This window comes from Zootermopsis nevadensis, unplaced genomic scaffold, assembly GCF_977971745.1.
Source record: "Zootermopsis nevadensis isolate Lab colony 2312 unplaced genomic scaffold, Znev_1.0 Znev_ptg000008l, whole genome shotgun sequence".
In the NCBI taxonomy this organism is placed as follows: Eukaryota; Metazoa; Arthropoda; class Insecta; order Blattodea; family Termopsidae; genus Zootermopsis; species Zootermopsis nevadensis.
Genome location: NW_028259140.1, coordinates 8,340,308 through 8,364,026, shown reverse-complemented (window position 1 = coordinate 8,364,026; position 23,719 = coordinate 8,340,308). Strand labels below are relative to the sequence as shown.

The 23,719-nt window shown below is 40.8% G+C and overlaps 1 protein-coding gene across 7 annotated transcripts in view; it reads left to right on the top strand.

Moving 5' to 3' along the window:
• The first annotated feature begins 273 nt into the window (after positions 1–273).
• The window catches only part of Fas2 (neural cell adhesion molecule fasciclin 2), a 184,206-nt gene continuing 160,760 nt past the window's right edge, over positions 274–23,719 (top strand). For 4 of the 7 annotated variants that reach the window (XM_022063222.2, XM_022063221.2, XM_022063217.2 and 1 more), the window contains exon 1: positions 275–1,100. In XM_022063222.2, coding sequence (XP_021918914.1) covers positions 1,043–1,100 — 58 coding nt within the window. In that variant the 5' untranslated portion in view covers positions 275–1,042. Of the gene's footprint in view, positions 1,101–23,719 lie in introns of all 7 variants that reach the window. The other 3 variants (XM_022063216.2, XM_087344981.1, XM_022063223.2) reach the window with 2 other exon arrangements.

The following is a 23,719-nucleotide window of genomic DNA, read 5'->3' as shown; positions in this document are numbered from 1 at the left end:
GAATGATGAATAACAACGTCGTACTAGACGACCAGCTGCCTTGAAATTGTCGCGACAGATTTAAAGAGTTCACTTATCGAAGTGAGAGTGACAATGTGGCAACGTACCATACCCTTGCAATGGCACTGGTCATAAGCAAGAAGACATTCATGGTAGCAATGATCGTGGTCCGAGTTTCAACTGTTCGTGTGATGTGAGTAAGAACATTGCCGAGAGATGTCGCTAGTAAGGTCCGCGCTCGATTTTCATAAACAGGTTGTCGAGAGAGAAAGAGAAGGATGAGGTAAGTGGAAGTGGCAGTGGATGCAGTGCGGTTAGCTTGAGAGCGGTGTAGTATCGTAAGGCAATGCGTTCTGGTAGTTTGTGTGTGAATGACGAACAATTTGAGTCATCCTACGTATCGTTTTCCCGGAAAGCATTCTTTGCCTATAGTTTATTATTATCTGGTACTTTATCTTATCTTATGATAATGTGGGTGTCGATTCAGTGTAATTGAGAGTGCGCTGGTGCGGAGTGATACAGTGTGGCTGTGCGCGCGCGCGCGGAGGCTAGGAAATAGTTCTAGCAGGGGCGATGCCTTTTTTGCTCGCTGCATTCTCTCTCATACGCGGCAAGAACGAACTTGTGTTTGAGAGCGAAGTGGTTGTGTTGGCTAGTAGAGGACTGCTCGCTCTGCGGTAAGCTCTGTGTTTCAGTGTTGTTTGGAAACGTGGCGTGACAGTTCTCCAGAAAATAAGAAATACATTGAACTCGTAGGAAAGAAATAAGACTTTTGTTGAAGGTGCTTAATCCTTTTGATTGCCCCCGTAGTGCAGAAACTGAAACTTGCCTGGGTGTGCGAAGTGTTGGGAATTAATAAGAGGGGGGAGATAGAAAATAAGGTAATTGACAACTGACACTAAGTAATCCTCGCGGTTGTATTTTTCTCAGAAGTGTAGAGAAGACGGGAGGTGGAATTTGTTTCAGCGGGGGAAAATAAAACGAAATTTATCGTAGTGTAGTATACAGGAAAGGACACGGAATAAACACCGGTCTTGGAAAAATGGGAAAGTTCAGCAGAGGCGCTGTGCAGCTGACATGTTTGTTCGCGCTGATAACAGGTAAGGACAGCTAATTGTTTTTTTCAAGGCTGGCTCACATAATAAGGGGACTACATAAGAAAATTGTTCATCTTCGTCCAAACACCTGTCGTTTGATACGACTCCGAAATTTTTGTCAATATTGTCGTCGATTTGTTGTGTAAACTTAATAGCCATATTTGAAATCACGAAACGTGTTTTTAAAGTTTCTAGGTACTTCCGAGTTTTCATACCTTATAGCTGCCGAAGAAGAAATGACAGGCATTTCTGTATGGATAGCTGTGAAAGCCTAAAATGTTACTAAACGTTTAATTGTAAACTTTAATTCTGCAGGGAAAATAATATTGTAGTTTTGACTTCTATAAATATTAAACCGCGTATCAAGTTTTGATCTTATGAATGTTTATCCTGTATTTAGACTGAAAGATAATGCTAAAATAGACCTTAATATGGGATATGAGGATGCAAACTGGATTAAGCAGGCTCAGTACAATTCCCTGTTGTATTTTGTTGTAAACGCGGTAATGAGCCTCAGGGTTCCACAAATTACTAAATTTCTTGACCAGGTGAATTGCTGTGATCTCTAGTAAGTGGTTCGAATTGTAATTGTGTGTAGCCTAAGTTTATAACTGCGTCCGTCCGGCAGTAGAACAAATTTAATTTCTGAAGAACTGGTGTTTATAACGTACATTTTCGCGTTGTCAGAATGTTGTATTTAATTTCATAGTTTGGCAAAAATTGCCACAGCTCGTTATAATTAGGTGTGAACAGATTAACGTGATTTAATGCCATAAAATATTAAAACGAGTTACATTTTGCGCTGCTCCCTTATTAGTAGGTTTTGCATTACAAAGTGTAAAACAAAATGTTGCACAACTTTCTGATAGTAATTTAATCAATTACGGATGGTGCTGCTGCAAACGTGTGTATGGCCGCTATTAAGTTACTGTGAGGAGAACTGCGATGTGCAATTTCAGTGATTAACAATTAATTGTATGAATACAAACATTTAGCAGTAATTTTTGTAAGCTGCGGAAACTGGCACTGCAATACGAAGCATTGACGTATTTTTCCGAAGTTTCGCCAAAGTGTGGTACAAGTATAGAATGAATTATTAAACATTGTATATCTTGGTATTTGGGCCAAATTACTCTGAAAGCATCGTTTCATATCAGCACATATCTTACAGTTTATGTCAGTGCGTTCGAGTAAAACGACTGGCGAGAGTAAAAATAAAAGCAGAGATTGCACACCTTTCACCCGTGTTGAGTCACAAATCAATGTAGGCCTAGGTACTGAATTTTTCAGGTGTTTCTGTTCGGTCTACATTTTCATTCTTCACTACTATTTTATGTATATCCCAAGAGGCCATGGATTTGATACAGTAGTATTCGTCTACTTAACCAGTCGTAGAAGCAGTTCTGTTCATAGTACAGTGTATCTGACGCGTCAAACGACGGGATAGGATCTACTTTTGACTAAGCAAATGCTACGTATATTACATTAATACGACCTTATCAGTGATTACGAGTTTCTGGGTTCCGCACAAGACTGGTAATTTCTCAATATAACAGCTTTTCAAGGAGGATGGACTTTGCGAAAAATATATACGGGAACATGAGCGTTGATGGGCGGACACTATTAATGGATGTAAATGGATTTTGGGGTGTAAAGGTCTAGACTGAATCGGGTTCAACGACGACTCATAAAGTACTCTGCGTCAAGGGTCAAGTGAGTTACAGGGTCCAGGGTGATAAATAAAAACTGGTAATTTATGTGTTTGTATTGTTAATACGCGAATACAAAGAGCATGTGTAGGCCTAATCAGAAATCTATTAATTACGCTTTATGTAGGTCTGTTGGGGCGTGTGTGTGTGTGAGAGAGAGAGAGAGGTTCTCAGGGCGGTAAAGATTTTGATGCTGGTCTTCTGGACTGTAGCGTGGTGAGAACTTGGCTGATTGTAAATGTTCATTGTGTTTTGTTTTTTTGGAAAAGAAGGGCGTGACAAAGTTTGTTCTTACGCGGACATAGAGCAGCTATTTCGAACCATTGTAGTAGCTAGCACACACTTGATAACGTCGCGTAACTCCGTCTTCGAGTTATATTGAAACGAGAAGAAAATGACTGCCGTTTGGATGGTTTCAGGTTGCAGGACCAACAGTTTAATCAGGATACGTTCTTATCCATTCTTCAGCACTACTAGTTTTAAATCAGATCATGACCCTTGCAGTTCTTGTAATGTGGATTTTCTGTTTCATAAATTGAGCTGGATTCAGTGTTTGACGTTCTGAGCCGTTACGTTGTATAGCAGGCCTGAAGGTGGTCCTAGAACTGAGAGGATGAAACCAGCTGTAATTTTAAGATCAAGCAAGTACTATACTTCGTAGCACTTCCCTCTATAGGCTGTGTTCATAATGGACGCAGCACCGACCGACGTCGATCGAATTGGAATTCCAGCGACAAGTCGGACGAAATTGAACCTACATCTCTCATTGAATGTGGTCACATCGCGATGGGCTCCGACCGAAATCGTAATCAGTTCGGGAGCAGATGTCTGACTACTTTGGCTTTTAGTCGACCAGCACTCCATTAATTTTTATTTGAAGTGTAAGCCAACAAAACATGATCGTAATTATAGGAATGTATTGCCGGTATCGGAGCCCGAACTCAACTACGTGTTTCGACCGTTGTCATCAGGTGAATGGTACATACAGAAAAGCCGTCACCATTTTGTACGACCTTATTGAATGTGATCCATTCGAATATTCCATTGAGTTTGTGTGTGTGAATGTATATATAATATATATGTATATATAACGTAGAGTCCTTTAATATTTTAGACTAAATGGAAAATCTTAAAAGTTAAGACAAAATTAATTACATATGGTCTGTAGTTCAAATTTGAAAACGTAAATGATTACTCAAAATTGTTTGCGAAGATTCTATCATGATTGGCGTGTGTGGTTTTGGTGTTAATGAAACTCAAATTGTGTAAGACTATTTTGGGGCAACCCAGTTTGTACTTCCCAATTTAGTTTCACGTATTTCAGGATGTGACTGATAATCTGAACTCCCTAGTTGTTGAATGTTGGCTGGGTGTGCTCATTGTAATGTGTGGATGTGAACGGAGTACGTCATTGCGTTTCACGAGGTCACGGGCATGAACCAGGTTTCCTTGCGTGTGGACGCGCGCCATCTGTGCGGTCTAGTGGCCAGCGTGCTTTGTTTACGACAGTTTCCACTGATATAAAGGAAAAGTGACAAAACCCTTGTCAGTAAGTGACAGTCAACTGAATTTGGGTGTAGAGTCAACTTTTGAATCTAATATACCTCGGACAATTGACGGTGGTCATGGAAATGTCATACTGAATGAGTCGTCACAGATCTTTAGCTAACCGCTGTTTTATTCATGTACTACGTTTGTCTGTGGAAGAAATAATTAACGTCTCCTCGTGTCGGTTCGACGCATTTCCCACAGAATCACTCGGTTGTGGTCGGAGTCTGGGATTCCATATGCTCTCATAGGTACTTGTCGGTGGTTAAATTTACTAGATTTATGAAGCAAGTCGTTCGTTAGATTGTTATGAAGACGTGAACTGATATGAACAGGGCAAATACATTGCCTAAACACAAAATATTTGGACAGGTTGAGCCGTCTCCTATTGGAACCGGAGCTCTGTAGTCTTACGATGGTATAAATAATGTTCTGGTCGCGGATTAATTTGTTTCTGGTGCTCCGAATATGATGAATTGGCGAGACTTTTCTTTCGTGTTCGCAATATATAGACCACCTACAAGAAACTCCACGAATTTGGTTCGTTGATGTATTTTTTTTGCAATGTGTATCATTGTATTTCTTGGGCTTTTACAGTGAAACCGAAATAGCTGTCAGTGTCTTGACTAAGTTATGTGTTGGACGATCGGGGTTTGATGCCCGGTAAGGGCAGGGATTTTTTACTTTGGCATTTTGTTACTACCCGTCCTGGGGCCCGTCCAGCCTCATATCCAGTTAGCAGGGAGATATTTATCTGAAAGCGGCTGGAGCGTGAAGCTGACCACTCATCACCACCGAGTACGTAGGATTAGATTATATTTTTGTGGAGTGGTGTTTAATTAAGCATTGGGGAATTTAATAGTAACTTTACACTGTCTATAACATCCTACTGTCTGCCCATTTTCCTTTCCTCCGTGTTCTCTGAGCGTGTTGCTAGATGTAATGCATAAAGCTATGTGCCGCTCATTTGTTACCTGGCATCCATGCGCTGTTTAATTAAGAAAAGCCCGTCCGTAGTTAAGCATTACGTACGGATTTGTTAAAAGATGCATGGCAGGCTTTAAGAAATAAGTACGGTCATTTCATTATTTGAGTACACGACCTGTGGAAAATCGAAGAGATGGGGGGATAAAATGAACATGCAGTTGGTAGCGAGGTTCGGAGATGGATGGAAATGGCTCAAGGTCGTGTTAAATGACGGAGTTAATATTAGCGATGTTCGGCTTTCGGGCTCTGCTATTAGAAGTTATTTCGTTCATATAGGTAGGTAGTCAGGGCAATAAAACTGAGAAGAAGTCGCCATCTGCACTACTTGTGAAAACCAAGGATTTATCATGCAACTTCTAGAGTTCACCAAACCATAAATCACCCAGCAAAGTAGCGGACTGCTTGTATATTTGTGGCCATCTAGTCAGTGAAGCAAAACAAAATGGTCCGTACTGTTTGAAATCTAGATGCTCATTCAGTCAAAGCAGCTGTGTTGCTATTTAAGGGTTCGTGGGACTGAAGTGGCATAATGGAATTGCTAATTTACGACTTTTTATGACTCCCTGTTACGGTTACTTTTCCGCTACCAAAACAATTTCTTTGATATTCACGAACATAAAGTGTCGGTTTATACGCACCCAAGCATCAGACGCTCCGTTTTACTATTTATTTACAGTAGGCATGAACATTTTCTGATTTTGGGCGTAAGGGAAAGTATAGTATTTGATGAAATTGTTGACCTCGCCTGTAATCACTGTCTAATCGCCCAATTTTCAAATCGACATTCCAGTGTTCGAGGGATAAGACCACTTGGTTGCCGAGTTCTTCAGGCACCGTAATTTGTTTGCTTACTCGAAAATGAAGCATTTTTTTGAAGCGGGGTGGGGGAGGTGGTCAGCGTTTACACTAACGAACTACTGTTTCACTACGATATGAGGTTTTCATAGCGGCGAGTCTGAAGATGGTTATCTTCTGTGTTGTAGAACCGTGTAGTCTGGTAGACGTTTACAAACGTTTCAGAGGCCCTTGTTGCCTACATCACCAGGGCTTCTTCGTCTTTTATGGGTTGGGCCCTTTTGTACGGGGGATCAGCCCGACATAAGGCCTCTACTTTATCGAACAGATCAACAGAAAACCGCTGACTGACATTCATGCCTTGAGTGGGGATTCGAAACTATGATCCTAGTGTTCGAGCGGTCAAGACTCCTTACACCGCGGAAGCACTGCTGAGTGGCGCTGGTGTCAGCCGGTTACAGGAAGTTTCGATTAAAGTGGCAACAGTTGAATTCCATTGCAATATTTTTTAGAGTTGACTCAGACCGTGCCATCAACGGAAATGAGTTTTCGTTTCTTTTTGTTGTTGTTGAGACTCTGACTTTCCGTTCTAATTATCAGTCTTGTTATGAAAAACTTAACTCTACGAAGCCAAAGCTCGTCTAAATAGTATTTAAGAATTGAGTCTGCGCCGAAAAAGACAACACAGCACTTCACCATCGCAAAGATAAACTTTTCAATGCTCTTTAAGGTAAAACTCCCTGAAAACAGCGAGAATCGTACGAAATCCATAAACACACGCCGAGTTTTTGAGTGTTGAAGTAGGACGGACGTATTAAAGGGTTGATAGTACAAACAATTTTACTATTTTCACGCATGAAAAGAACTAATTGTTGCGGCTGTCAGGTCATAGTTCAATTATCAGCAACTCCCCGTGATTTGTGTTGTCTCTTCGCGCCTTCTTGATTTTTTCGCTTGGCTCTCGCATTTCTTGCTTCTTCGAAAGTTGTGCGTCCCTGCTGTATGTTATTTTGCGTTTGTTTTTCTCCAGTTTATGATTGGTCGTGGCGAAGCGAATGAAAAGTAAGATAAATATAATGTAGAAAGGAATCGACAAACATGCACATGCGGTTAGGAAGGTCTGCAAGAAACCAAGGTCACGCTGGTCGCTTGCCGCTGTTGATGCATTCTTTCATTGGCAGTATATTAGCGTCACTATACCAAAACATCTGTTCACCTTTGTTACCTGTTGTTTTGTATGGGTGTGAGGCTCAGTCTCGCATCCCAAAGGGAAGAACGTAGGTTGTGGGTGTTTGAGAAGCGGGAGGAGAATATTTGGTCCTCTGAGAGAATGGTAACGGCCGAGGAAACTGCTCAAGGAGCTTCGTAATGTTGTTCTGGGCCTTGGTGTACACGCCTGGGCAGGTACAAGAGTTTGAAGAAGATGGAGACGAGTTTTCACGGCGCCAAAACTCGGACGAACATCATACTGGCCGCCGCGAAAACCTCAAATGTCAGGAGCTTTGTAATTTGTTCTTTTCTTATTATTACGGTGATGAAATCAAGGAGGTTGAGATGAAAGGACGTGCCTGGGTATGGAAGAAATCGATTTAGAGCTTAGGGCGGAAAACCTCAAAGGAAGAGACCACTTGTGAGACGTAAGCCGAGGTGGAGGGATGTATAAAATCGATCTTGTGCAAGTGTGTCGTGGCGGGACTGCCTTTGTGAGAATTCGGATTGTGAAGTCGGACTCAAGAAGGGACATAATTCGTCTAGGTACCGCAAGCTTTTTCATTGGACGTTTCGTGACTGCGCTACTTTCGACCCTCTGGGGACCAGTTGTTGTACACACTTGCATAACGTTGTGTATTTGCAAACACGGCTTTCATATTGAGGGGGGATATTGCCTTTTATTTTTAACAGCTACAGTACAAACACAGAATGACAGCAAAACAAATTATAGATAAATGCTGAGTGTCTAAATGGGTGATAGGTGTCAAACCGTTCAGATAAAAATTTGAAGTTGTGGACGTTTGGACAGTAAATGTTAAAACAGACCATTCCAGTGTTTATCCGCCGTTATTTACAAAGTATATGCTTACTATGTATGTAGGGTGTCCCGGAAAGATGTATATGCATTATAATACCGAATAGTAACGTCGTGTGTATACTTTTTTTTCGGACACTGTTTTGGTCCAAAAATTACGGGAAAGGTACCATTTGGTAGACGTGTGTGCAGGGTAGGATTAGGATGGATCGTAAAGTAACGGGGTGTGAATTTGGATTAATGTGTATCAGGATGTTAGTTACGGGGCTCTTGTAAACACGGCAATGAATCTCCTGATTCCATAAAAGGCGGGTAATTTCACGAGCTTAACGACAGTTAGCTTCTCACGTACTCTCCGCCATGACCGTAAAAAGTAATCTATTGCTATGACGTAGAGGTTAGCTTTCGGAATAAGTGGTTCAACATCTTTTGTTTTCCGAAAACCGAGCATCACTGGCAGGATATGGAATAGGAATTGGATTGCCCTTCGCGAACCGACTGATGGCCTTCGGGATCAGAACCGCTATTCTGAGCGAATTAACAAAGCATTCCAGCGTCTATCCAATGTTATGAAACACGTGTTGTTGCCATTAACATGGTATTCATCACAGCGCTGTATTACGCCATATGTGATTCATACACTAAATCGCTTGTGTTATTAGGCTAAAGTATTCTGCAATTTTCGTTCGTTTACTTTATTTTGACGTCAACTATGGATGAAATAATTACGAATTGTAGATAAAATTGTATTTGTGTCTCTTATAAGTTGATAAGTAATCTTTCTTACTCTGACAGATAATTTTATGATAAATCGTTTGATGAAAGTAGAGTTTTGTGTTTAATGAATCTCACTGTTTATGGCAGTGGAAATGTGTGTTCTTTGTGCACTGGAGGTTGGAAGGATGCTTGCCCAATTGAGTCAGAGAGGGTGCTTGCACCCAGACACCAGGCGCTTATAGTTTTATAGCTGTTGTATGTTGGGATGGAGCTTAAGTGAACAACTGAGAGACTGAATTTGGCACATTACCAAGAAACTAATCTCTGCAGCACGAAAGACTTGCCTATATTAAAACTTACTTTGAGAAATATATTCAGACTTGTCATCGTGGTGAGGATCTTCAACCTGGAGGCAGCAAGCACCTCTGAAACGTCTGTTAACGACTACCGGACTACACGGAGGAACCCGGAAGACAAGTCGTGTCCGTTTCGTGTATATGAAGAACTTATTGTGTGTGTATGTAGTCTCTTTTTCAGTGAGTTGTTGGAGTTTGAGCACATCTCAAGATTTCTGATTCAGCAACGAAAGCAAAATGACTTGGTTTCAAGACCAGGCGGTCAATGTAGGATTTGTTGTAAGGCTGGAACTGAATCTATTTTAATTCTCTCGTTACTCACCAGCCATTCCTTTATTACGATGAATTACCGACCTTACTTTACAGCAGTGATTGGTAACAGGGTATAAATTACTTTGATTCCGCTTCAGCCAAATGTTGCCTTTGGCAAATAAATAGACTGCGAGTCGTCAGTTTGCTTTCTGGAACATTTTATTGTTTTTTGGTGGCCCGGTAATTGTATTTGGTCTGCCTTTTTCGCATTCTGACTGGGTTTTCTACAGCTGTCATCGATGTTGTAGCTCTGTTTGTGATTAAAATCTTTCGCCGATCTGCCTTGACTGTTTATATTTTTGTGTTTTAACGCGAGACGAAATTAAATTGCTTTACTGGTAGTAGAATCTGTATGTGCGATACAAAATGGCGGCGGCAGTGTTAGAGTTTGGCTGTAGACATGCCCGTAACACAAACGCTTCCCCTAGTTGATTTCTGGAGTGTGTAATGAAAGTGAATTTAAGCCAGCAGTGGAGTTGTGAATATTGTGAACGCACTTTTTAAACAGGATTGAACGGTCTTTTATTCCACGGATAGTTGTTTCATTCATTTGGTTCACTAAGCGTTATTTGGTTTTGTATTCGTAACAGTGGTGTTTGGTTGTAATGAAGCTTCATCAACTCTTCAAGTTGTTTTACGAGTGTGTGAACGTACATTATTTTCATGAACAAAGTGCCGAGGTCATATAACGCCACGTTTCATCTAATTATGTAAATGTTGTTATGTTAAGGAGCATATGAGCAGGACTTGGGAAAACTAAGAAATGCGTGCGGAGTTTATAGTAAAGATTGTGAGCCAAAGATAAAGTTGTTTTAAAAAGTGTCGCGTTTAGGGTATTTCTTCTCAGCCAGTGCTGAGTATATCCTATGCTGGTTAACGTTACTGTAGAACTTTTGCTTTCACTTTGATTCAAAAGTGTTTCGCCTTTCCTGAAAAATTACATTTTTTTGGTAGATTCGTAACTTCACCTTGGGTCGACGAATTTGACAGAGCTGTCAGTGTTGAGAATGGAGAATTGTAATAAATGACAACAGCAGATGTGCGGGAAATAGGCAGCTTTTATTATGAAATCTTTAAAGTTGGCATTATCTTTTGATGGACTGAATCAGGGCATGATAATACTGAAAGATATAAGACGATCAGAAGGTGCATGTACGAGATTTTACAGTTCGCTGCTGGTGGTGACGTAAAGAGACGGACTGAAAATGAAGAAACAAGCAGCAGAATAGAGACAACAAAGATAAGATATTACATAAAAATTATCAGTTAAATTTGAGATAACGTTAAAACGTAGAAAAAGAATACATGCTTTCAGAGGTGTGGGAAAGCGTTTAAACTAAATTGACTTACAGGAAGTTAACTCAATGACCGTTGAATTCTGAACCTAGGAGTTGACATTAGATGAAATGACGATTCGCGATTAGTTGCAAGAGGTGGTTAATGAAAGGATATGGGCAAACAAGTTGGGTCCAGTTACGTCACTGTTCTAGGAAATTGATAGCGATTGTACACATCGTAAAACGCATATGACCTCGAGAAATGAACCACGTGAGTAAGAATATGATATCTTTTGTCAATAAAACGAAATCTTAAACAAATTGTTCAAGTAACCCACTAATGATTTGACTACGTGGCTTGAACTGCTGTTCAGAACTGAAACCAGAGATAAATGTTTTCAGCATGGCGTGGCCAAGACCCACCGCTTGTAACAATGGCTCACGCGCCAAGTAATTGCCCTTGGCAAAATGTTAGAAATGCTCTGAAATAGACAGTAATGTGAATGAAGGTAGGTGGGAGGTTTTTCACATTTTATTTCGTGTAGCGATGCTGTCGGTAAGGCAATTGAGCCACCTTTTAAAGGCTGAACCATGAGGTCGTGAAATAGGTATAAAAGTAATTACGTGCTTCAGCGACTGTTTGTCAGTAAGGACATAAAACGCTTAACTATGCTTGGACACTTCTCTGTGGTTATTATTCGCGCATGAAACTCAAAGCTATCAGTTGCCTGCGCAGGGGATAGTTTCAGAGCTTGGCGCCAGAAGATCGCATTTAATTGTAGTGTCAGGTCGCACACGCTGGAAAGGGTTTCCTGTACTTATTTAATGATGTTGGTTCAGTTGCAAAGGAATGTTTGATCCTCATTTAATAATCTTCAAACCTTGCATAACGTGCAGTGTTGAATATTCATCTGAAATATATAGAATCATGCAAAAGAGAGTTTACACTTGAGTTTTGTTTGTATGCATGATTTTATGTATTTCAGATAAATATTCATGTAATAAGGCTGATTCAGCTGCGGAGTTGAATTGGAATGGGTTAATTTCGCTCAGAATAGGGGCTAGTTGCGGGCTGTTATGGACATGGTGATGAATCGTGGGTCCCATAAAAGGAGAATTTCTTCACCGGGTGAGTGGGTGATCGCGTTCACGATATGCAGTTACCTGAAAAAGATTTTATTTCGCATATTGCACTGTTCTACGATGTTTTTTGAATGCTTGTAGTTGAAACATGCTGGAATGAATTGAAACTTGTTGCTGAAGGCAAATGTTAAATTAAGTGCGTCGGAGCAATTGCGAACCGGTTTGAACCTGTTCTTAAGAAATGAGTGGTTTAGGTTCGCTGTTCAGACGTAATTTATTGTAAACTTTCTCTTCAGATTCAGTTTCGGCAAATTTGTGCCGTCTGGTTCAGAGCCCTGCCTTAAACACGAGTTATTTTGAGGTGGAATTCAAAGACTTGTGAACACCGTAAGCGAAGAAATCAGTTCGCCACGTCATTCAACTCTCCCCCGTTACCTGTTACTTGGCTTGCTGTCTGCTTTAGAGCCAGTCATTCTTGTTTTCAATTCACCTGTGAAGGTCGTCGAGGCTCGTTATACTGGTACGCTGCTGCCAACATTTGAGAAGTAAAGTTAAGCGTTGGAATTTTGTTAGTCGGCGTGGATTGTCCCGTCTTCAGGAGAGAAACAGGTCCGGTCCGTTAGTCATTGTTAAGAGACTCGATTGAGTGAGGTAGCGGCGAACCGGTTAGACACGTGGAATGGAGGAAGCCTTCAGGTAGATGTTTTGGAGAGCAATTGGAGAGGAAGATAGTATGAAAACGGGTCGTAAACAAGGCCAATGTTAATTGTCCGTTCTTGGCCTAGCTGACATTGGGCTCTCGGGGAATTAATTTGTGCGTTGATGGCTATCTTGTCCATCGCATCGGTGAACAATACTTTGGGGTTTTGCTGTCGGCTGAGGATGTGCAGTGACGCAGGATCGTGTATTTCGTGCAGGCGCCGTTGAATATTTGTAACGGAAGATGAAATGACATTCTGATTGTTTCCATCATTCAGAGCGTTCTTAGAGGCGTGTGGGATCTTGAGAAGCAGATAGTCGTTCAAGTGGCCAATAAATCCATTACTTAAACGTACTTTCCCTCTAAATATTGAGGTTTTCTTACTGTGTGTTGCGTAGGTTGACAGTGAAGCAGTTCTCGCTTGCACGGTCGTGTTTACAAGCATTCAGGTATTCCAAAGTGGCGTTTCCCATCATGCATTACTCATGGAAATCCTTTCTTTGAAATGCCAGCGATTTCTGCATGGTTAGGAATTTCCAACTAGACTTCTCGCATAGAATTGCAATGCCCTTTACATCCATTGTAAGTACTAGCACGGTAAGTGCATTTTAGTGTCTCGTCCCGTTTATAATAGATGCCTACGTTCTTTTCTTGTGACCTTATAATGCTTTTTGCTGGAGAAATGAAAGCGTTAACTGCCGACTTGTTTTTGCGATCCTCGTTTAAATAATTCAGGAACTTGGAGTGTTACTGTTTCCCCACTTAGTATCTGCAGTACATGCTCTAGGTCTAATGTGAAGTTTTTTCTTCCAAAAACTAGCACACAGTCAGATGTAAATGTGGCAAATAATACATTACTGGCAAACAGTCGTGTTACTTAGTCATGATGTAACAGGTACATATGACCTTTTGGTAACAGTTCACAATTTTAGTTTTCCCGATTAAAATATTTTCGCGTGTCCGAAGATTAGGCAGGCAGGATTTAAAACAGCGAGTATGAAGATGACTGTCTTGTGGTTTGTGTCGCCGTGTATTGTAGTAGAAATTATCTCCCTGATGGAGGCAGCAAGTACTACTGAAACGTCGGTAAACGTTTTCCAGACTACACGGTGCTACAAACCAGAAGACAGCCATCGTCAAGGTTATGTTTTGACCTGGTAATGCTGTTGTTTGTTATTTAATTATATACATAGTGAAATATATATGTTACACATTTCTCTATGTTACTGAATGAACGAAATCCGACTAGATTGAGTCACAATATGAATGCAAATTTTACCCACTGAATGGACGAATGCAAACAAGTTTAGCATACGTTAAACTCTAAAGTTCGTAACGACCTTGTGGAGACAAACATGTGGAATCTTTCAGGAGTAGAACGGTATATCTCCTGTCAGTGCTGCCACCTTCAGTTATCACGGATTATAGGACTTCATGTTGTCAGTAGGAAGCTTATATAGTTCTGCGTACTTGGAATAAATTCAGTAAGAACTAATTTCTTTACACTTGAAAACATTTTGCGACCACGGAGAGCTGTTGATGTATACTGCCCATGTTGCGACCTCATTACAGGGGCGAAGTTTTAGTTAAATCTGTAAAACAGGCGACTTGTACTAGGTAGATATTAAGTTCGATTCTCCGCAGGGATATTGCTCTGTCTCTCTCACAGTATGCGCATTTCTTCCCAGTGCTATACAGAGACTTTGACTTTGTCAGTACTTAAAATCTTGGGTCAGACTTCCTTGTAGGTCCAATGTGAAGAAACTAGAAATTTTTTGCTTTGTTTGGATTGCTCTTAAATCGGCCTTATGGGATACCAAATACTGGGGAGTATAATATTAAAATGAATGTTTTGTAGAGTGCAATGTGTGAACCGGATAACTGGCTTAGGGCCGTGTCCAGTAGCGAGTTGTGTTGCCTTGAGTTCAGTTTATTCGATTACTTAACACATCCCTGTGTACCGAACATTTTAGAAGGCTGTGTTTGTGAAGAGTAGAAACATGTTGCTTCTATTATGAAGCATCCTTCCTCGCATGACTAACAGACCGAGGCACCATTCCTGCATAAATATTACCGCCAAACGAGCCTCATGACCACAAAGCTTCCTGTTCCTTAGTTCGTTTGTGCTACATTTTCAAAGTAATTTTCAACCTCCCCCTCACTCACTCACTCACCCAGTTTTCAACCTCAGTAATTCTTTTTAGATCTCGTAAATTCGTATAACCAGCACACGTTAATTATTATTAAACCGAATTTCTGAGTTAATATTGTCTCGTTATTTGTGCCTTACGGGATTGCCTTTTCCAGAGCTTATTCCGTGAATCAGGAAGACGTATCCAGCGCACACATAATTGTTGCCTATTTGAGTGACCTTGACACACCGACATGAAATCAATAAAATGCAAAGAGTGTCTCCAAAAGATATATATACATCAATAACTTCGGTGGACGCTTGCCAGTCCAGTTGCTGTCAGCTGTGCCACGAAGCTGATGGTGGTCATTTTGAACACCAACATTAGATTCACCAATTCACGAAATGCCAATGCTGACGTATGTAATGTTTCAGTTTATCGAAATGTCTTTATTTCATTCATCGAATGCCTATATACATCTTCTTGGGACATTCTGTATTTGCATTTGAAGGAAAAGTTACATTTTTTAATGCAGGGGAAACAAAGTGGAGACTGAGAATGAACCATTTCAAGGACCTTATCAATGTACGCACTTTTGCTAGTCTTCCACCAAGCTGGGGCGTGTAGCTCGCGGGCAACCCGTTTCCTGGTAAACTGAAAGAAACGATACAGCCACTTCCATATTCCGAAGTGACCCTATCATAAATCCTTATTGTTAGCTGTTGTTCTTTGCCGGGATTGAAATCACTTTGTAGACGATTGCCGACGAGCATTGTTACGGGAATGTTTTCTAATTAACGATTTGCAGATGTGGGGTACCAGCAGCGGTTTATTTTTGGTATTTTCGTTGGCTGTTTTGCAGTCGGTCTTATTGTGCAAAAGAACACACAAGTTAAAATCTATACATTAATATTTTAAAACGGTTATGAGCGTTTTATTTATGAAGACATAATTACATTACCAATTCAGTTTGTAAAAATGTGCTAAAAAGATACCCTAGCCTGGGTTGTGAATTGCATTTTTTTTACAAAATTTTCACATTATCGTCAGTATATGTTTCTTGTATATAGGTATAGAAAATATGCAGATAACAGTATATATATATATCATTATACGTATACAGTTCAAATTTTATGTATTGAACTTCATGTTGCCCGCATACAGACCAAATTTTGCCGATGTTGCCTTCACAACAAAAAAGGTGGGTACGCCTGTACTAGAGAGTGTTCGTCATGGATGTGTCGTAAGATTACGACTTGCCACTATCGGCTTCAGCCGTTATTGCCACATTAGAGACCTGTCAGCATCCTCTCTGATCGGATCAGACCATTACGTTATAACGTACTACATCTCCCGCTGACATCCTCTTTATTTTATTCCCTGATACGTGGTACACTTCTCATTTATCCTTTTTCTCCGTAATTTATGTCATCCTACCCCAGTCGTGCCACATTACTCCAGTTAGGAGTAGCCATAAATTTTTACGTTACGCGTTGGCTGTGCACCTAATCACTCACCTACCACCTAGAAGGAACAACTGCCTTCTGTCAGCACTTGCCAATTACATTTTCATCTCATTAACAGCAGTCATGAACTACTGGAAGGCTCTGTATGTTAAATTGTGGCTTCGTTTCTGTGATGTGTGTCCATGTTGCATTTTCATGGTTTCTGTCTAATGTAAAGGGCGCAGACGAATTACAAGAAATATCTGCAGCTGTGGCCACCTTTACATCAGCCAGAGAATTCCTCTGGCTGATGTAAAGGTGCTTTGCTTGTGTCACGCGTGTCTGTCACGAACTATAGTTCTGGTGTTTTGTTCAGATGAAGCATTTTATAGACAGTAAATATTTTTATCATAATATCCGATTAATACAACTCTTACATTTCAAACTGCAAACACAAATGAGTAACGCTGTCAGATTAACTGCGTCGAGGGTCTGGTTGTGATGCAGCTACTTTCTGTTTGAGTCCGTTGCATTTGTCTCTCCGCACGTAACAAAGTCTCGAACCGTTGAACAGTGTGTCATGAAATTTATTTGAGAATTTTGCTGAAATGTGTACACATGTTCCAAGTTTTACTAAAATCGGACAGCGATAACGTGAACTTGACATGAGGAACTCTAAGTTTCTTAGCGCGGAAACGAGTGATTGGGGAATTCCCCAGCGAGACACGTGGTGACTTACCGAAGAATTCTGGACGGTGACGTCACACTTCTCACGCATAATCCATTGACCCCCGGACAACCCTGACTCCAGCGAAGGTCAGACGTCAAGTACTGGTGAACACGACGCGATTATTGCCCGTAGTTATCCTAACTTGGTATGGTTGTAGATTCCATGTGTTTTTCTAGCAGTAGTTTAAGCCAATATTTGACATTCCTCTGTTAGTAACATGTAGGCCCGGCTGTGCTGCTTTTTACTCCGTGTCTTGTAAAATGTGTTCTGTTAGTGTCACTGCTGGATTTAGTGGTTCTTATGTTACCAAGTTTACAATAGGATAACATTGGCATTCTTGAGTCGGATGGAACGTCCCTCCGTATAGATTAGCATTTTCGCTTAGTATTCTTTTAGTTACGGACTCTGACGTCGCTGTAGTGTCCGCATGTACTCTCTCTCTCTATCTCTCTCTCTCTCTCTCTCTCTCTTCCCCCCCCCCCCAAATGTCCTGTCCCACCATTCAAATTCTATCATAGTGGTTGGAAATCGACCACAATACCACCTAAGGAGTTAAAATTATCTTCAAATATACCAAGAAAGAAGCAGTCGCTTGACAGGACGTGCTGACGCAGAAACTAGTTCTCAGAAGCGGCGTCTGGGACGAGAGTCAGCTCGCTGTGACCGCGGTGACGACAAAGGAAGGAAAGTTGTTCTCCCATGTTTAAGACACTGGATGGCCGCCGTAACGCATTGTCCCGTTGTTACGTGCGTGCCCTTGCATGTAATATGACGGCGGTTTGTCGGAAGCAACAGCGCTACTCATTCTTACTTCTCCCCATCTGTCGCAACAACAACCTGCCTCTGCCTTGCCACCTGCCCGTCAGGATTTTGCTTCAGCTGCCTTCATGGCGTTCCAGTTCTTGAACGCGCAAAAAAGCGAGGTTTGTTCAGGGAAACGGAAGAACCAACTCCGGAGACTTGAACCATCTTCATGGAACAGTCCTTCTTCAGAAGCTGATAATGACTTAGTTGGCGAGGACGCCGCACCAGTATCAAGAATACCGAAAGTTCGTAACTTTGTTCACGGCTGAACGCAATTGACGATTAATCCAGCCCACGTAGTCGCATCCCATTTATTTAGATTAATTTAAATATTCTTGTATCTACGCCCAAGGTTTCCCAAGTAGTCTCTTACATTCAAGCTTTCCAACAGTCTCGTGTGTGAAAACTATGATAATATAAGCCATCTCTCGGTGCTTGGGATTCTTGAAGTCCAATAACTGCTTTGCGTTGCACTGATTGCAGTTTTTAAAATCGCAATTGAAAAAGGATTGTTTTGCTCTGATGTTACTTTTCATGTGGGTTTCGCAGGGCGTTTGACCATCATAGTCCGACAGCGGGAATATCAAAACGAATTTTATGGTCGTCGGTTTCGTGACTTAATGGCTTAGCGCTTGCCCTTAGGGGCATACAGGAGCTTTCATCTGGTCATTGGTCTGGCTTTTGATCGCTGGATTGTATTGCAGTTGCCCATTGCCATGTTAAGTGGTAACAACTGAAGCTTTGACATATGCAATTGATCTTTAGATACTGATTTGATTTTGATTGAGTTCTATTACGCAAAAGACTGCGTCATCTCAACACTCGTGTTCAGATATAGACCCGAATGTTGGTCTTGTCACCAAGGGCTCTCATTTAGAGCCAGATTTTCATAAAATTTCTTTGTGTTTTGCTTCTGCTGAAAGGAGTTTAAGTTTGTAAATACCCCTTCAATGTGTCTTTATAATGCTTCTGTATGGTGTGAGCACTTCGTGGATGGGAGACAGCAATAGAACAGATTATTAACCGAGCACTAGCAAGCATTCCAGAAGTTACATTTTTCCGTTCTTCGTAAATGTTATTTGTATTCCACTTTTATCTTTTGGTTGAATATAGACTGCCTTTCCAGGATCATTAATAATAAAAAAGTGCTATAATCTCATTGCGTTGTTTTGTATTCATAGTTGCTTTAACAGTTTCCACTCTTCATGTACGGCAGTGAAACTTGGGTTCTAACAAACCAGAGAATAAAGCAGAATAAAGTCTGATGAAATGAAATGAAATGTTTTTCTTGTTCGAGTAGGACGAAGGAGAGAGCGATACGTGAGGCTGGCACATCTGGTACAGGAAAGAAAGAGAATCGATCTGTACAAAGGTGGATAGGTTGCATAATACAGACAGACTGCCGAAAGCGAGGTTAAGTTTTCAAAACAATTTTAAGCAACAAATGTAATTCATAGTCTTCTTGCAGATTAATGACGTGTTCAAATGTTGGCGAATAGGGAAATTAAATGGTCTAATTTGATTTTTGTTTTTTGTTTCCACATATACAAATAATTAAAAAATGATGTAATTGGTACTTCTTTATATTAACAATAAAAATGTTTTTGACATGGATGCGATTTTCGTCTCTGCATGCTGTTTTTTAATGCGCCACTTATTGAAGAAAGCATTTATTTTTTGCAGGTTATTTAATCAAATTACTCTGGAACTTGTGCTATGTGTTTCGGTACGAGTACTGTAGAATGATTCCACTTACGTGGCTTGATCAATAACAGCGCTTCTAGATTTTTTTGTATTTAAATTGAGTTCAGTGTAATTATATCACGTGGGTAAAAGTGAACCTGTTTGTTCCTCAGCCACCATATCTTATTTTTATGTTTAAAATGTTCTTTTTTCATGTAATTATATTGTTACAGCCATTGTTTTATTTGTTTTGAAAATTTTTAATCACCCGTCCGCCCCTATCTTACTAAACTAAAATTTGTCACGTTCTGGGGAATCAATACACGCTTCCATTGTCTCACAGGAATTTCATCCACTCTTTATTTCATTTTTACAAACATTTTCCCATTGGCAGATTGTGCCCTCCTCCCCCATAATTCCAAAAATAGTAACATTGAAAATTCATGTTCTTTATAAGAAACAGTTGCTTCACATTGGAAGCAGCATGCATAAAATATTTGGGGGCTTTTCTGTTTTAATGGATGTTACGGTGAAAACAGTGTTCACACAGTGAATGGGATGGTGATTGGATGGATGTGTTTTCTGGTGATAATAGAGGCCGTCTTTGTTAGCGCGCTATGCACTTTGATGCTGTTTTGTGCTTGCAAACAGCCACCAGCCCCAGAGGTAATCTGGTTACGAAGGCTTCTTCACTCTTGTCTTTGTGTTGGGTTGTCGATCTGTGCCCACACTTTTGTCATGTCTTTGTTGTACCCACTGGTACTTTCCACCGCAAGGCTTCCCTTGTTAGCACAGGAAGAAAAATTATAAAATTGCTCTTTTTTTTTTTTTAAAAAAAAGGCACTAGCTTTGGGGTTACGTTCAGGTAAGTGCGTTTAAATGTTGTCAACGTTTAACTAACAAAATAGACAGTGCCATAGTACAGGTGGTTAGATTCCGGCATCTGACCGTGAAGTCCTGGGTTTACGTCCAGCGCAGTCCAGTGGGATTTGTGGTATATAATGTGACAATATTAATCTGACCCGAATGAGTTTTACACTCCTGTAAATAATGAATCGGGTCTAACAACACTTCAACCATGCCCCAATGAGCACACTCCAGCATGGTGATAAAGATTAAGAATTCGACAAGATATCTTGTTGCAGAATATTGATGTTTTACAGTAAACGCAAAAAGTAAAATTTAATATGACGTACATTCTGCTGTTTTTGATACGAAATAAAATAAGGGGGTAACTTAACAAACTCCTCTCCCAATAAGGCCTGTATTTCGATTTTGGTTTTATATTTGTGTGAAACTTGGTATTTTACTCTACTAGATTGTGGGTTTTTGAGAAAAGAGCGTTGAGACGAATATTTGAACATGTGCGAAAATTCTGAATGAGGAGCTTCTGAATTTATTCTCTTCTCACCAAATTTGCTGTTGATCAAATGAAGCAGAATGCACAGGAAATGCAATAGGACGTGTGAGTGGACTTGATGAAGCTGGCTCAGTAAAGAGACAAGTGACGGGCTTTTGTGAGCACGGAAATCACCTTGGAATCCATAAAAGTAGGAGAATTTTTTCACTAGCCGATCTTAAGACTTCAATGAAGTTTTATTACGATTTGCTTTGATCTCATGAGGAGTAGATTTTCGGGCATTGAATTTATATAAATGCTGACGCTTCACTTTTTTATCACAGAGGAATTTGTTGGACTGCGTAAATACCCGAGCTATGTCATGTCGGAATGTGGGATAATGCAGATACCATGCTGGCATGCCACCTTCTGGGTTATAATCGCAACTTGGCAGCATCGCCCTGCAGTGTTCGGCTCTCGAGAGGGTTTCTGATTGATTGGCTTATGGTTCAGGGATGTCAACGCCAGGATTGCCAACTCTGCCATTCAGAATATAGGCTTACTTCACTGCGTAGTCCAATACATTCATCCCGATGCCCGAGTTCTTTCCGACAGGAATCCTGGTATCTTGATTAGCCCAGTGGTAACTATATGCCGCACTTACTTCAACAAAAATTAACGCTTAATTTTGTTTATGGGGTTTATATTGTTGTCACCGTGAACAGCGATTATTTCTTTGAACAGTATGAACTAATTGGTCTTTGTAATGGTTTAGAGTTGTGTAATATTTGAGGTTTTCGCAGCGGTGAGTCTACGATCGCTGTCTTCTGGGCTGTTGTGCCGTGTAGTTTCAGGGGCCATGCTGCCACCGTCATCAGGGCGATGAATTCAGGCCAATGTTGATGGTTCTGATCCTTGGTTTTACGACTCGTTTGCATTCACAATGATTAGAGTATGTAGAATGTTAATGATAAATTTGTGCTTGATGTGGAAATATTATTATGTAGTCCGGTCTTTTATTTGAAGGTGGCCTGTCAGAATTTATAGATATTCACCGGTCCACATGAAGGTTTGTTCAGCCGTACACTAGAGTGAGCATCATGTGCATTGTCACGTCTGTATGTTGTTCAGAATTGCCGAACGTCGCGACCGGGTTGTTGACACTTGTGTATCATATTCGGGATCTCGGGTTAAAATCTAGGTCCGGAGACTTGCTGTTCTGACAGACGTTCGTAGTTTCCCCAGGCCTTCCATGAAAATGCTGGAATAGCCTTCAGTTAGGATACGACCGCTTGCGTTCTTGCTTTGCCGCTGTTTTAATAAATTATCGTATTCAACCCGGTGTATCGATCGTCGATTTGATGAGAAAGAGTGAATTTAGTCCAGAAGACGAAACGTTTGAAAACGTCTGATGTATGTGGTGATTGGTTTACGATTCTTATGTGTAATGTAATGCTGTTGCATGATGCACAGAGGTTATTTGGCGTTACGTGAGACGAGAGAGTTATTATGTAAGCCTACAGTGGTGTTGAAGGGATGTGTCCCACCTGATGATATCTTGGTATCCACTTGGAAGGACTGAGAGAGACCACGAAAAATCAAAATTTGAACCCAGTGTGTGCAGATTCGATGTTGCTTTTTTCAGTTTTCAGCATGATTGGTGTGTGGTGTTGTATCAGAGCGTTCTGTTGCTTACCCAGAAGTGAAGCCGCAATGATCGTTTGTCCGCAACCAATCAAACATCAAAATACTGTTACGGGCCAGAATTGTAGGGATTCCATACACCGCGTTCCGAGACCCAAGTGTGAACCATTCGGAATGCAGAATTCCTGGGGAATTTTAGACACGATGGATGCGTGGCGGTGCAAATTAATAGAACCAAGGCATATCCCTGTGGCTGGATGCCATTTTGTGTTTGTAGAAATGTAATGGTAATATCGGATTGTGTGTTTAAGGGCTGAACTGAACTGAACTGAACTGAACTGTAGATCGGGTTGCATAAAAGAAGTGTATTTCGTTGACCCGCTGAGTGGCTGTTAGTGTGATTCGGCTTTATCCGTAAGAAGTGATCGTTATTATTTCATATTTTTTACAACACTGAATTTAGCTTTTAATGTCCAGCTAATGTGCCATCCTGTGCCGAAGTGCATCATCCGTGTGAGCTGGGTGACCTCCCATCTAATTACCACCCCGTCAGTCACCCTCGTTTACAAAAAGGAGTTAATTACTTCACCCCGCCGATTTTCTGTCACCATCAGTAATGACTTCGGCCTTAATTTCTGTTGCCAGTCACTAGCTGCTAGCTGAACGACCAGGGTTCGATTACCGGTACTGACAGAGACATTTATCATTCACAGTTCATACGCTATACGACCTGTCCATTTAATTTTTTTAGAATTATAAATTACCCCTTTACAAAGGAATATTTACGTGTGTCATCTGATGTTTCTTAAAATTGTGTTTAGTTGATTTTGTTAGTATAAACGTAGCTTATTTACGCCTCGGAATGAAGTGGTAAGCCTAATGAGCATAAAAACAATCTATGTAACATGTCAAGTCTCCACTAGTTTGTCATTAGTGCAGATTGAAATGTACTTTTGAATAAGCGTTCATATTGTTTTCAGCGGATATATGACAAAGCTTACTAAAGTTTGAGTTCAAGAGTACGCGTCATACCATGTTCGATACGCGAGAAACGATCAGCTAGCATAACCGGGCGAACACCAGCTTGGTTCTTCATAGAGACTTGCCCGATGTCAGGAAACACGCTTCATTAATGAGAATTGAGTTTCTCAAGTCGCTGGGGATGTTGAGATTGGTATTCCGGATAGAGGCGATATCATTAATGACTGGTTTTGTTAAAGCGACTTCCGTGATTTGTGAACCTGTCTGCAGTAGTAGGCCAAATCAATAGCATTCTTAATAAACTGTCATGGCGTTGAAGTGAAGTACACTTTTCCTCGTTTATAACTTGGCGGC